Source organism: Triplophysa rosa, linkage group LG15 (assembly GCF_024868665.1).
Source record: "Triplophysa rosa linkage group LG15, Trosa_1v2, whole genome shotgun sequence".
Taxonomy (NCBI): domain Eukaryota; kingdom Metazoa; phylum Chordata; class Actinopteri; order Cypriniformes; family Nemacheilidae; genus Triplophysa; species Triplophysa rosa.
This window is the reverse complement of record NC_079904.1, coordinates 16,310,614-16,325,292: the sequence shown is the minus strand read 5'-3', so window position 1 is coordinate 16,325,292 and position 14,679 is coordinate 16,310,614. Positions and strand designations below refer to the sequence as shown.

Genomic DNA, 14,679 nt, shown 5'->3' with positions numbered 1-14,679 from the left:
ATAGCACTGATTACCTTGCCATATTGGAGAGCCCATGTAGTGCCTGCTGGTTTGTGAAGCAGGTCTAGAAGGAAAATCATGTGTAGTTTTCACTGTAAGATAAGAGAACAAATTAACGACTAATTAGATCAACAACAACAAAACTTTTGTGATAGCTCCATTGCCCCACCGTGATGATGACAGTATTATATTATGATATATACCACGGTATTGTACATAGAAATGCCATATCATGGTATTCTTAAATGCCAATCCAAGTACTTCATATAATACTTTTGCATCATAACAGTGTCGATAAATCAAATCTTAACATTGACATAAAATTATGAATTGTATATAATAGTATACATAAAAATGGTAATACCATTGAACTTTTTTGCTTTTTGTAAGTGACCACATTAGGGCGCTATAATGTAGGCAGAGTGTAAGAAGACTGTCTCACAGACTCACATAACAAAAACTCAAACACAGTGTCACTCTTACCATATGGAGTGGGGGGTGACACAGGAAATGCTGGTGTGGGCGGTACTTGGTTATGCCCCACCCACATTGGGCTGCTACCATCTGGAGTGAGGTCACCAAAGTCAACACTGTCCGTGTGATATAGACTTTGCTGAAAGACACAATAAAGCAAATGTGAGGTTTGGCTGTAAGAACGTACCCGGTTCAATATGAGTTCAAGTTTAGCTTGGATGGTTAATGTTGGATATAAATTTGAACAGACAAGGTTGGTCAGCAGATAACACACAGATCTTTAGACTTGTTTTTCAAAGATGAATTTATTTTTACAAGACACTGTGTCTTAAAAGCACAACACAAATGGTGATGTGACAGCGTCCAAAAACACCTGTCTGTATGTGTTCTAAGACCAATGAAATAAAAAATGCACCCCGTGTAAAAGTGTAATTTGCTGTGGGTTGTAGACCTGCAAAATGCTTATGTACAATAAAATGTTCAATAAAACCAAATATTGTTTTATAATGTATATAAAAAAACACTTGTGTCAATGTTTACACACTCTTGTTTAAGCGCAATGCCCTGCTCTACAACCCTTTTTTGTATAGGTAAGTGATTTTTACAAACTTTGGGATGAAGGTGATCCCTGTCACCAAGGATAATGGTTGAGTTTAACTTGCATTGAATCTGGAATATTCCTTTCATAAAATAACTGTGAAGTATTCTTCGCAATACAAACATCACAGTTTGGGTATCTGTACCTTAGATGGAGTGCCGATGGCAAAGCTCTGAATGTTCTGTGACCGATCACCAGCTGCATGTAGTACAGAGTATTCAGAGACATCACTGAGCTGTTTGTGCTTCCAGCCTGACAGAGAGAGAGAGAGAGAGAGAGAGAGAGAGAGAGAGAGAGAGAGAGAGAGAGAGAGAGAGAGAGAGAGAGAGAGAGAGAGAGAGNGAGAGAGAGAGAGAGAGAGAGAGAGAGAGAGAGAGAGAGAGAGAGAGAGAGAGAGAGTCATTTCATGATCATTCACAGTGAATCACTGACTCACGTTCCACTGTCATACCAGTCATTCAGAAAATCAGTTCAGCAAGTGATACTGTTAATACGGACTTACAGTACATTACAAATACATAACAGATACAGTGAAGGCAACTTAAAAAGGAAGATCTGGCTCCTGTTCATGATTTTGTCAGACTAAAACAACATCGAGCAAGGTGAAATGCAGTTACAAACAGAGAACAAAAATAACATGTTCTCAAACAAAGCTTGTTTGGATAAGACCATTGAGGAGAAGTTTATATCCGTACATAAACAAGAGCCATTCACTCCAGGGATTTTATTAAACACATCCTACAAAATATGAATTATTTAAATAATGTATTATGTATTAAACACAAATGTATAGTTTTGTATCGTTAGTGTTAAGTATTAAAATATTTTTATCATTGATGTTATTTAGCATTTTTTGTTTTATTTAGTACTGCAACAAATACTTACAATAAGTATATTCCAAGACAAAATAATAACAGAATTTGTGTGATTATCACAAAATTTTGGTTTCAAGTTGTCAAACATGGTTTTCTTCACAATCGCCGTTAAAACACAGCAAACTTGAAGGGTGACTGCAGGCGAGTCACCCCGAAACTCATTACAAAGGCAGCACAAGGCTGCTGCATAACGTGATATGCAACATAAAGTAAGCCAAAAAAAACAACGCTTTTCCAATCAGGGAAGTGATGAAGTGAGTCGAACTGTATATTAAAATATCGAATGACATGCTAAAAAACAAGTATGTGATCTGCATGATTGAAGAAATGTAATGCAGTTTATTATGTCTTTTTGAAAGATTTTTCTCATTCATTACTGTCTCAAGCTAAGACAGCGCAGCTTCAAAGAGACATGAGCCAATAGCGCTTGAGTGTGAACTCTGTCAGAGCGTTTCATTGGTTGAATGTACTGAATGAACACGCCCTTCACTGAACGAACGAGTCAATTGAGTCAAAATGAGACTGAATGAACTGCTACATGTCGTTCATGGTCTAATATTCTCTGCGTTACAACAATGCATATCCAGTAGTTACTGAACTTTTCTGAAAAATAAAGGTAATGACCAGGTTTCATTTAATTTCAAGGTAAAGTAAATTATGTCGAAACAGTTAAATCTTTGTATGGAACATTTAATTACACCAATTAAATGAGTTAATCCAGATAGATTTTAGTAGACTAATATAATGTAGATTTCGTTGACTAAAAATAGACTAAAACTATGATAAATTGGGATGACTAAAACTAAATTGCATTTTAGTCAAAAGACTATGACCAAAACTAAATCAAAATTTGCTGTCAAAATTGACACTGATCTTAATTCTTAATTCTAAAATTCTTTATTAAGTTGTATGTGCAACAAAATAAGTTACTGAAATTGTTAATATTTTGAAAATAAATGTTATTTGAATTTCAGTTTCATTTTTTAATTTTGTTCAAAATATCGAGATGTGTATTGTATCGTGAACCCAGCATCGAGATATGTACTGAATCGTGAGCTGAGTGTATCGTTACACCCCTAACTCACACAAAAGTTAAAATTATGCTTTGTCCAAGGTAGAGAACACAATTGCGTTAATTTTTATCATTTTTTGTGTTACCAAGTTATATGTTTTAGAATTCAAATCTTTACTGCCATGATGCTTTAGTGGTTTCCTGAGAATGACTCAAATGATCATGTTTTAAATGATCATGCTTGCATATTTTCATAGTTTGATGTATGAGTATATATAGCTTGTGTATGAGTCTCTAAACTGAGAGGAAAAGCTGAACCTCAACATTACTTCATTAATGACAACATTTTTACAACATGGTAAGAATCTAAACAAAAGCATAAAAATGGCAAACTGTTCAACTCATGCTCTACATAAAAACAAAACTCTTCATACAGGCTCAGCAAAGGGGAAAAACTGTCAGTAGACGTTTACTTCAAAGACATTCCTTAGCCCTTACAAACACGTATTCAAACACACACACACACACAAGCACCAGAGGGCACATATCTGGTGACGCACTACAGTAATAACAACACTGTGCATAGATCTCTGTTCAACATGATCAGTTCAACCCCTCTCCTCAAAAACCTCCATACCAGGTGTCTTAGTCAAAAGCTGCTTTCACCTGAGGCTTGCAAAGCTTTTATTCCATCAGAAACTATGTTAGAATCCAAAACAGAATGGACCGGTGACATATAATGAGTCAGACACACTTGAAAGGCAATAAGAACTGCTTAATGTGCCAAGAACCAAAGTATCAAGAAACTGTATAAATATATAGTAGAGTTCAAAGCAGCAGTCAATAAAACATTATCATAGCCTCACTCAATAGTCAACACATCTCTCAAGTGCAGTCATTTTCTAACAGCACTCCAAATACAATTACGGCCAGATCTGGATGTTTACATACCCGAGCGAAGGCACACGTTTGCACGTGCTCACACGTTCATCCGTTCACTGAATGGAATATCTGAAATGCGGCCTGGAATTTATTTTCTTTAGCTAACCGAGCTGCACATAGAGGACCCATTGTATGCGTCTACTTGTGTGTATACATTAACATACATCTCAGCCGATATAAACCTGAAATATAAAAAAAAGTAATGTTTCTTGTCTACAGTATATCCTTTAAAAATACTCTAGCAGTCCTACACACTGAAAAAAGATGACATTTTCTGTCAGCTGGGGTGGCCGAAAAATATTGTAAAATAAAAGCATTTTGTAAAATGACATGTTTTTCATGTTTTATTGTAAATTTGCAGTCCTTTTCTGTAATTTGATGTTTTTTCTGTATTTCACCGAAAAAATCTTGTAAAAACACTGTAAAATAACAGGCCCTTTTTTATATAAAATGACGTTTTTCTTGTAAATTTGCAGTGTTCTGTAATTTTGTGTTTTTTTTATCATATATCACTGTAAAAACACTTGTAAGAAACAGGAACTTTCTGGCAGCTGGGGCGCAAGAAAAATACCATAAAATTACATGGTTTTCTTTTTTTCGTAAATTTGCAGTCATTTTCTGTAATTTGACTGTGTTCTACCGTATTTCAAAAATACATGAAAATCTACGATTTTTTTATTCTGTAAATTTACTGTTTTTTATAGTGTATTGTACAGCAGCATGGACAGATGGTTTATATTATATATGGTTCATTAGTGAAGTTTGTTGTGAAGTTCATTTGCTCTTACCTGACTGGTGGGCTTTTGCCTGTCCGGCTGAATGCATCTTTCCATTGGAATGAAGGGAGGCAGAGCGGGTCATGTAACTCCTTGCCTTTGTGGGAATCGGCTCAAACTCAGGATCAAGGTCCAGAATGAGTTGATTTAACTGTTCGATTGATTGATCTATATCCAAAGCAAGCGTTGCAAACTCATCATCCTTATCTGCCTCTGGAAAGCCATTGTCTGGTAATGAACGTTTGTTTGCATCTCTGTGGAGCTCCGTCTCGTCTCTCTGTTCCAGTCTATCTGATGGAGCTGGTGAGTAAGAACTGCCTGACACCGACTGCTGCTGTTTCACCCATACATGTGTTTGATATCCAGTAGTTACTGATGTGTGTGTGTTGGAGGTATTTATACCATCACCGCCCCGACAAACATCCAATAGGACAGAGTTCTGTTCACCCCTCAGTGAAGACAAACCTAACATTTCTCTTGTGCCCTTAGACTGTGAAATAGCAGCACTGACATTATTAGAGGCAAGGATATCGTCATCATCTATAATGTCTGTTTCTCGTTCTATGAACATAGTTTCACCATTTAAGTGACTAGAGTTGTAAAACGTAGACTCTGATGGATTGGCAGGTATAGGGTCATGCCTTGTGATGCCTGGAAAAGGTTGTTCCCCCTCCATTCTGAGTCCAGGGATAGGTTTGTGGAGCTGGGTCTGGTCCTCAGAGCTGTAGCTGATATGAAGTGCAGAAACTTGTCCTCCAGTCCACTGAGAAGCACTAGAGAGCCCAGAGTCACTGCTTACAGAGCAGGGACCTTCATTTGGCTGTGCTGTGGGAAAAATGAAAAAAGTACATGTTTGAGGTGCACAAAGTCATTTTTTGTTTCACCGACTTCTAGAACTTTACACAATGACACCATACGGTGGTAATGCATCATAAAAAAGCAAAGGATTTTGGATATGATGTCATTGTATGAAGCAATTTTGAGGTGTATTTGTTAACCATGATTAATTACATTATTAACTGCACAATAACAGGGGATTAATACGATTAAAGGAACAGTTCACCCAAAAATAAAAGTTCAGTCTTCATTTATTCAACCTCAAGTTGGTCCAAATCTGTATACATTCTTTATTCTGATGAACACAGAGAAAGATATTTGGAAGAATGCTTGTAACTAAACAGTTCTTGGCCAGCACTGACTACATAGTAGGACAAATGCTACCTGTGGCGAGGGGAGCGTGGTGTAGCGAGGTGTGCAGCAGGAGAGAGAGCCGGGAGACGAGCGGTAAGTGAGTGGAGTAATTACAGACGACCAACACCTGTGTCTCGTTCCAGTAAGGGCGCGGAGAGAGGATATAAGCACCAGAGGAAGGCACAATGGGAGAGAAGAGACGGACTCCACACGAGCTGCCACGGACCCAAACCTTCCAGTCAGCCAGGAGGACCTGCGCTGACTTCCGAGCGACACAAGCCAGGCTGAGAGAGAAGCCGGGGACGTTTATACTGTTTTCTTTGGGTGCTCTGTTTCGTTTGGTTTTTGAATAAAGCTGTGTCAGACTCGCCAACCTTGTCCTCTTCCTTCCTTCTAACAGCGAACGCGCTACACTACCATTTTAATTTTTCCTGGAACAACAAAAATATTATGACACAATGGTAAAAAGTAGTAACTACACCCATCACGAAACTGGGAAAATCATAAACACTGTCAAAGAGACTCTTTTTTGCCTTTGCAGGACAGAAATTCAGAATAATATGAACACAAAGATTAATAATTACAGAAAAGTATTGTATGGGCAATTCCAGCCTTATGGATGTGACATTTTCAGTCAAAACTTGAAATATAAACTCTCCGACAATGTAAACCAATGTACTGAACAATCTGTTTATATTTTCCTAAACCCCTAATGATAGAGTCCAGACAAATATATCAGAAAAATATGAATCTAAGCTTGAGTTTTCTATTTAAAAAATTCATGCGTCATGGATGTGACAAGAAAGATACATGTTTTTAAGAGACAACAGGATTCCTGTGAATTTAAGGCAAACATGAAGCAATAATAACCAACAAATGGAAAAGGGATGCTCTTGACCATAATTATTTTATTTTATTTTTCATGTTTCCATCCATTTATGATCTGCACCTTTATCAATGTTATGAATTCCATTATGCATGTGACAATTCACTTACCAGATTGTTGAAAACAATGCTTTAAAAACACAAAAAAACCTTAAAAAAACCTTAAAAACACCCAAATTTGACATCTGACCTATCAGTATGGTGAAAACCTTTGGTTAAAACTTGTATCTTAAGGTTGACAATTGCATGGAATTGCCCATATACAGTAAATTCATATTCAGACACATATGAAACTGTACAAAATTATAAACATGAAAGCACACCTTACAATTTTTCATACATTTGACAAATTTATTTAGTTGTAAAACTTGGAAAAGGTTGCCATGGTTACACAACCGCATCAAAACAAAGCAACACCTGTGTCCACTATCCACTGCTCTACATACAGTACAGTAGATTACTGTATCAGTGTCTGTGTCAGCGGTACAATGCTTACATTTACACCCCCGAAATGAGTTGTAGACACCTTAGTCATCATACGCTCACACACACTTACACAGGTACACCACCCAGCCACCCAGATACGACTTAGAAATGTGTGGCCGCAGTGTGTCTTCTTGTAAAGACACATCAGTCAGGCAGCAGCAGCTGAACACAGATCAGAGCAGATAACATCATGTGTCATCACACACACATTCAGAGCCTCACAGAATTGATTATGTGATAACACATATCTACTGTTCAGAAAGAAACCGGGCAGCATCACACATGCAGGCTGTACAAACACATCTAGTCAGACAGACAAATATGCAGACAAATGTCTCGGCACAGTTCAGGGGATATTCTGACATTAAAGTGATAGTTCACACAAAAATACAAATTTTGTCATCATCTAATCTCTTGTCATTTCAAACCTTTTTCTTTCTACCACAGAACACAAAAGACAATATTTTGAAGAATGTTATTAACCAGTCCCCATTCACTTGCATTGGTTTTGTGTCCATACAATAGAAGTGAATGGGGTCCAGTGCTGTTCAGTTCCCAACTTTCTTCAAAATATCGTCTTTTGTGTACAATACATTTACATTTAGTCATTTAGCAGACGCTTTTATCCAAAGTGACTGACAAGTTGGGTAAACAATGGAAGCAATTGGGTCAACATTAGGAAAACAAAAAGCATAAGTGCAATAAAACATGCCTCACAAAGCCTACTACAGTGTAAAGAGCTAAGTTTTTATTATATATATATATATATATATAGATAGATATAGATAGATAGATAGAGTAGAAAAGATATAGAAGTCAGAAATTATCGGTCAGGTGCTGATGGAAGAGATATGTTTTTAGCTGATTCTCAAAGATGGCCACAGGATCTGGTGATCTTGTAGCAGCGGGCAGATCATTCCACAAATGTTGAACCGATCCAGAGAAGGTTCGTGAGAGCGATTTTTTACGTTTTTGGGATGGCACCACAAGACATTGTTTGTTTGCAGAGCGTAGGGATCTGGTGGGTACATAAGTCTGCATTAGTGAATGAAGATAAGGGGGTGCCAAACCAGTGGTGGTCTTGTAGGCCAGGAGCAGAGTCTTGAATTTGATGCGAGCGACTATAGGGAGCCAATGTAACTTAATGAAGAGAGGGGTGACGTGCGCTCTCTTCGGTTCATTGAAGACCACTCCTGCCGCTGCATTCTGGATCATCTGTAGAGGTTTTGTTGTGCAAGCAGGAAGTCCAGCTAGTAGCGCATTGCAGTAGTCCAGTCTGGACAGAACAAGAGCCTGGACTAGGACCTGCGTAGCATACTCGGATAGGAAAGGTCTAATTTTCCTGATATTGTAGAGGATGAATCTACAGGACCAAGTGGTGCTGGCAACATGATCTGTGAAGTTTAGCTGATCATCGATCACAACTCCCAGGTTTCTGGCCATTCTGGAAGATGTGATGGTTGATGAGCCCAGTTGAATGGAGAAGTTGTGATGGTTCTTAGGGTCGGACAGGATTACAAGCAGTTCTGTTTTAGCAAGATTCAGATGCAGGTGATGGTCCTTCATCCAGAGCGAAATGTCGCTCAGGCATGCTGAAATGTGTGCAGAAACATTGGATCTTCAGGCTGAAATGACAGGTGGAGTTGTGTATCATCCGCATAGCAGTGATAGGAAAAGCCATGTTTCCGAATGACAGAGCCAAGGGATGTCATGTATACAGAAAATAGCAATGGACCAAGCACTGAGCCCTGAGGCACCCCTGTGTTGAGATGTTGGGACTCAGAGACCTCACCTCTCCAGGATACTCTAAATGACCTACCTGTGAGGTAAGACCTGAACTATTGTAGCACCACTCCAGAGACACCCATAGCCTTGAAGGTCGACAGGAGGATGTGGTGGTTAACAGTGTCAAAGGCGGCAGATAGATCCAGTAGGATGAGTACAGATGTGTTTGAGGCGGCTCTTGCCAGTCTCAGGGCTTCAATGACAGAGAGCAGCGCAGTCTCAGTGGAATGACCGCTCTTCAAACCTGACTGGTTTCTGTCCAGGAGCTGGTTACATGCAACACGCTCAAGAGTTTTAGCAATGAAGGGGAGGAGAGATACCGGTCTGTAGTTATCTAACAGTGCAGGGTTAAGAGTGGGTTTCTTCAGTAGTGGGGTAATACGGGCTACTTTGAAGACTGCGGGAAATGTACCAGTGGTGAGAGACGAGTTGATAATGTGGGTCAGAGTGGGAACAACCGATGGAGAGATGGCCTGGAGGAGATGAGTGGGGATGGGATCTAGCGGGCAGGTCGTTGAATGGTTCGAAGACATGACCTTGGAAACATCATCTTCAGATAGGAGGGAGAAAGAGGGGAGCGAGCATGTGTCGGGGGTTTGGGCGTGATCAAGAGGCGTCGGCGCAGAGAACTGACTGCTGATGGTGGTAGTTTTCTTTACGATACATGCTGGTGTGTTAAAAAATGCCAAAATCAGTTCTCAATGGCAAAATTGGTGAAACACACAGACTCTCTTAACCCTTGTATGGTGTTCGGGTCTGTGAGACCAATTTTCATTTTTAATCAAAAGAAAAATGATACAATTGATATTTTTTTCAAATTCAAACTCATTGGCCTTAGCTTATTTTCTGTGAAGAACATATATCAGGACAAATTTTCAATGACCGCACACTGTACACCCCCTACACATTTATATTAAATACAGGATGTTCGGGTCCACTGGACCCAGGGCTTATAAAACTGTGGAAACTGTAGGTTCTGTGAACCTTCACTGTGTCCTCTTCATGTCTGGGCCTCCTTTTAGTATGTTTGTGTGCATTTCGGTGTGCGTGTGTGTGAGAGAGTGTGAGTTTTCTGTTCCTGCCCCTGCCGTTCCCGCAGGACAATATCTGGCTGAGATACAACCGTTTAAAACTGTGGAATCTGAGAGCGCAAACAAATCAAAATATTGAGAAGATTGCCTTTGATGTTGATAATCAGGGGCACTGTGGCAGACCATCCACTCACAAAAATAAAGTTTTATATATTTAAGGTAGGAAATTTACAAAATATCTTCATGGAACATGATCTTTACTTAATATCCTAATGATTTTTGGCATAAAAGAAAAATCGATAATTTTGACCCACACAATGTATTTTTGTCTTTTACTAAAAATGTTCCCGTGCTACTTAAGACTGGTTTTGTGATTTAGGGTCACATATATGCTGTTTAGATTGCTTGTAATCGGGATGAAGTAAACATCTTTTAATTATTTTAACATAAAGTGTTTGATTGTGTTGAATTAAAAACACAAAACTGAAGCGGATCAACTAGACCCACCAACACTGGTTGAGTAACAAAAATATGAAGACCACACAAGGATTAACTAAACCAGTTAAACTTCAGTAAAATCTCAAGAGGCTGAAATCCAAATACCAGGCACGCATGATAAAACGCCACAGCTGGCAACTCTCACAAACACACACACACACATGCATGCAACAATCGTAAATCCACTGTCACACTTATTGACCAATTTGATCCAACTCTTCAACCTTAAATATCCTTTAACATTCTTAAAATCTCTCTCACCCCGTGAGAACCACAATAAACCTGACTTTGGCTTTCAATTTGACTTTATTCCAACAAACAAACAGTCCATGTTATAAACAAGTTCAACAGCAACATTATCCTCCCCTTTTTTTAATCGCTTCAACGTTTTCTCATTTCATCAAAGCATCATCCATATTTAAACTTCATTAACCATCCAAACCAAAACCTGTCGCTGCAACTACAGAAGAACAACTGCACAAACTGATCACAAAAGCTTTCGACAACAAACAAAACAACTCAAATATTCACAGTGCATGTTCCTGTTGAAAGCACACCCCACGCTGCTTCATAAATACACAAAACTTAATGCTTTCCAGAAACATCCTCTCGAGTCCAACCCCAAGTATCTCCAAGAGGACAACACATGACTTAGACCGTGCAAACAATAGCAGAAAGCAAAAGAAAACAACATATTTTACACAGTGATGACAGACAGGAAATGAACTTTGTAGAAAATACTAAAAAGATACAGCAAAAAACCAAACACAAACATATTTTGACTGAATAAAGCAAAGAGGAAGGAAAGCCGTTCTGACCGTGTCATCCTGCAGGCGACTTTACAGATTGGGTCCATTTTCTCTCTCTCTCTCTCTCTCTCTCTCTCTCTCTGTTTCCGTCTTTCTTCATGCAATTTTAAACAGACAGGCAGCTTGCATTCTTTCCCACAAGGTGATAAAAGCTCCCGAGATCCTTCTTTCTTTACTCAATCTCTCCCCTTCCCCTACACTGCTCTCTCTCTCTCTCTCTCTCTCTCTCTCTCTCTCTCTCTCTCTCTCTCTCTCGCGCTCGCTCTCGCTCGCTCTCTCTCCTGCTCTCTCCCTCCACACACAGGTAACCCCTTTTAGGTGCCCCTCCTGGGCGTGCGGGAAAATCCTGGCTTGAAAAGCATTATTCCGTTCAAGTCAGCCAACGCGAGAGTACAGCTGTATTCCCTACACACCTACATATGCTCGGTGTGGAGCACACACACGGACACTCAGAGGACCTTGAGCCCTCCAAATATGGAGCGGGGAATGTAAACATGAGGGCGGAGTTATGTGTGGGTGGAGAGACGGAGTGCAGAAAAAAAGAGGGAGAGATAAGAGGGGGGTATTGATATAGTAAAGAAAAGGAGTGCCAGGAAAAAAGAAATGACGGCAAGAAAGAAAAAATGAAAGATAACCAAGTTGAACAGAGAAAAAAGAAAAGCATGTTTCTTGGTTGTCAGCAGCATTCCTGCGAGACTGTTTGTCGCTCCGACTGGCAATAATTACAGACATACAAGTGTGTGTTTGCGAGTGTGTAATTCTAGATTCGAGTTTAAGTATTGTAAATTGTAAAGGCTGTTTGCGCTCCAACCATGAGGTATCTTTAAATTACACGGCTGCTCAAAACGGAATCACACAACCAGATGTGCAGCAACCATCAGTCCCATGTGACACATACTCACAGACACACATTAAGCTGTTTGGATTGATTTTTTTACAAAGTCACAGATAGAAACTCCCAGCCTTTAAATATCCGAACATGGAATTTCCCATACTTGCATGAAGATTGTAACTTTAGTGTTGAAAAACAATAGATCTGTGAAGCCAGAAGACATGCAAAGAGCAGACTAAAAAGTTATCAGCTTCCATCTGATCACTGGACTTTAACAGGATGAGGAGAACAAAGTTAATTTTGATGGAGTTAAACATTCACCGAATTCCATTCCCTAGAGCAGATCTACTGCGGATTTGACATGATTCAACAGGAACACTGGGGTAAGATGGGCCATTGGGTGAGTTGAGCCATCCCACTTTTGATTGTCTATGAGTAAGAGGATCTAATAGGGAAAATTTGTTTATACATGCCATCTAAACATTAGGTAAAATGACATGTTGGAGCATTTACACATAACACATACAGTAGTAGCCAAAAATAATGTTTGACTGAAATAAAGCTTACTGACTGCTGCTTTTGCTTTTCTATGCTATTATATCTATCTATTTTAAGCACATTGGAATAAAACGTCCCATAATAGAAAATAATTTCCTAAGATGCTGTAGCTTGCCCTTTTGTAAATCATTTTTGTCAAATAAATACCTTAAAGCGATACTTCACCCAAAAATGAAAATTCAGTCATCATTTACTCACCTTCGAGTTGTTCCAAATCTGTATAAATGTCTTTGTTCTGATGAACACAGAGAACGATATTTGGAAGAATGCTTATAACCAAACAGATCTCAACCGCCATTGACTCCCATAGTAGGAAATACTAATTTATCATTTTTGTGTTCAGTTGAACACAACAGAGGACATTTTGAAGAATGTAGGAAAGCAAACAGTTCTGGGGCACTTTTGACTACCGTTGTATTTTTTCCTACTATGGTAGTCTGGATAAAGAAGGACGCGGTCACCTGACACATCTTCATGGCCTGACCTGATGGTAGAGCGGAGAATGGGAAGCGGCGACCTGACAAGAGCTGAGATGATAGAGCTGGATAAAGAAGGACGCGGTCACCCGACACGTCTTCACCACAAAATTTCAAATGCTATTAGATTATTAATGATAATCTTAAACTATAATTTACCTTATTAGTAAGTTTATTTATTTTATTTAGCCTTGTTGTGCAAGCTCTCTGGAGCTTGTGCAGAGGCAGCAGCTTTTGCCAGAGGGGAACTGGAATCCCCTGGTTGGGCCTGGGTTCTCCTGAGATTTTTTTTCTCGATTAGAGTTTTGGGTTCCTCGCCACCGTTTGCATACTGTTTTTTGCACTATTTGCCTGGCCGGGGGGGGGGGCTGCTTTAGAATTTTAAAGTTTTACTTAATTAATATTGCATAGGAATTTATAGTCTGTTATATTTGACCTGTGCTTCTCTCTCCTTTATCTTAAATGTGTGCTCTCACTGAGCGTGTGTGTGTGTGTGCGTGCGTGTGTGTGCTGTGCGTGTCTGTGTGTGTGTGTGTGTACTTGTCTGTGTACGTGTGTGCGTCTATGTCTATGTGTGTTAGTACGTGTGCATATTGTGTGTGTGGAGTGTTTTGTATGTGGGTATGTCTGTCTTCTGTGTTTTCACCTTTTTCTTGTTTTTACAGGTACAACTTTAATTGTTTTGCTTATAGTCAATATGTCTCATGTACAGCTGCTTTGTAACAATGAAAATTGTAAAAAGCGCTATATAAATAGCGTTGAGTTGAGTAGTCAATGGGGGGCAAAATCTGTCTGGTTATAAGCATTCTTCCAAATATCTTTCTCTGTGTCCGTCAGAACAAAGACATTTATACAGATTTGTAACAACTCCAAGGTGAGTAAATGGTGACTGAATTTTCATTTTTTGGTGAAGTTTCCCCTTTAACCAAGTTTAGTGATTTTTCCTTTTTGTACCTTCCTCCTGATATTATGATGCTTTACTTGAACCTGTAGGGTTGTTAAAAGCTAAATTTGTGTAAATATTCCCTATGGACATTACTTCTGGCCATACTATACATAATAAAACACTTTTATCATCAGCTCAATGAGACTTTTTAAAATTAAGTAATAATATGGGCCAATCCTGCTTTGAAATGTGTTAGTTTATGTCCGTTTCATTTCTTCTGGTCTTAAACAGAAAGAAAACTGGTATTAACCCTCCCACATGCTGGCCCATAAATAACACACAAGGCACCATTCCTCTTTTTAGACGTGTTCCCCGCAGGCCTTTCTTACTATAGTTCGTTTACTCCAGCGATGTGAACATTTACAGTAATTATAAACCCCTTAACGACAAAATCCACAGCAATGGCATGAATCACTGTACTATGGTACCTCTACACTATAGTATTTTGAGCACATTCTGGTCCGGAGACTTCATGTCACAAGGGATTAGACTAGGGTCACATACA

At 39.1% G+C, this 14,679-nt stretch overlaps 1 protein-coding gene across 2 annotated transcripts in view; it reads right to left on the bottom strand.

Annotated features, from left to right (window-relative positions):
* The window catches only part of si:ch211-191a24.3 (tensin-3), a 44,423-nt gene that overhangs the window by 18,074 nt on the left and 11,670 nt on the right, over positions 1-14,679 (bottom strand). For both annotated transcript variants that reach the window (XM_057352684.1, XM_057352685.1), the window contains 4 exons: positions 4,690-5,502; positions 1,218-1,324; positions 484-613; positions 15-92 (listed from right to left, as the gene is read on the bottom strand). In XM_057352684.1, coding sequence (XP_057208667.1) covers positions 15-92; positions 484-613; positions 1,218-1,324; positions 4,690-5,502 — 1,128 coding nt within the window. The remainder of the gene's footprint in view (positions 1-14; positions 93-483; positions 614-1,217; positions 1,325-4,689; positions 5,503-14,679) is intronic.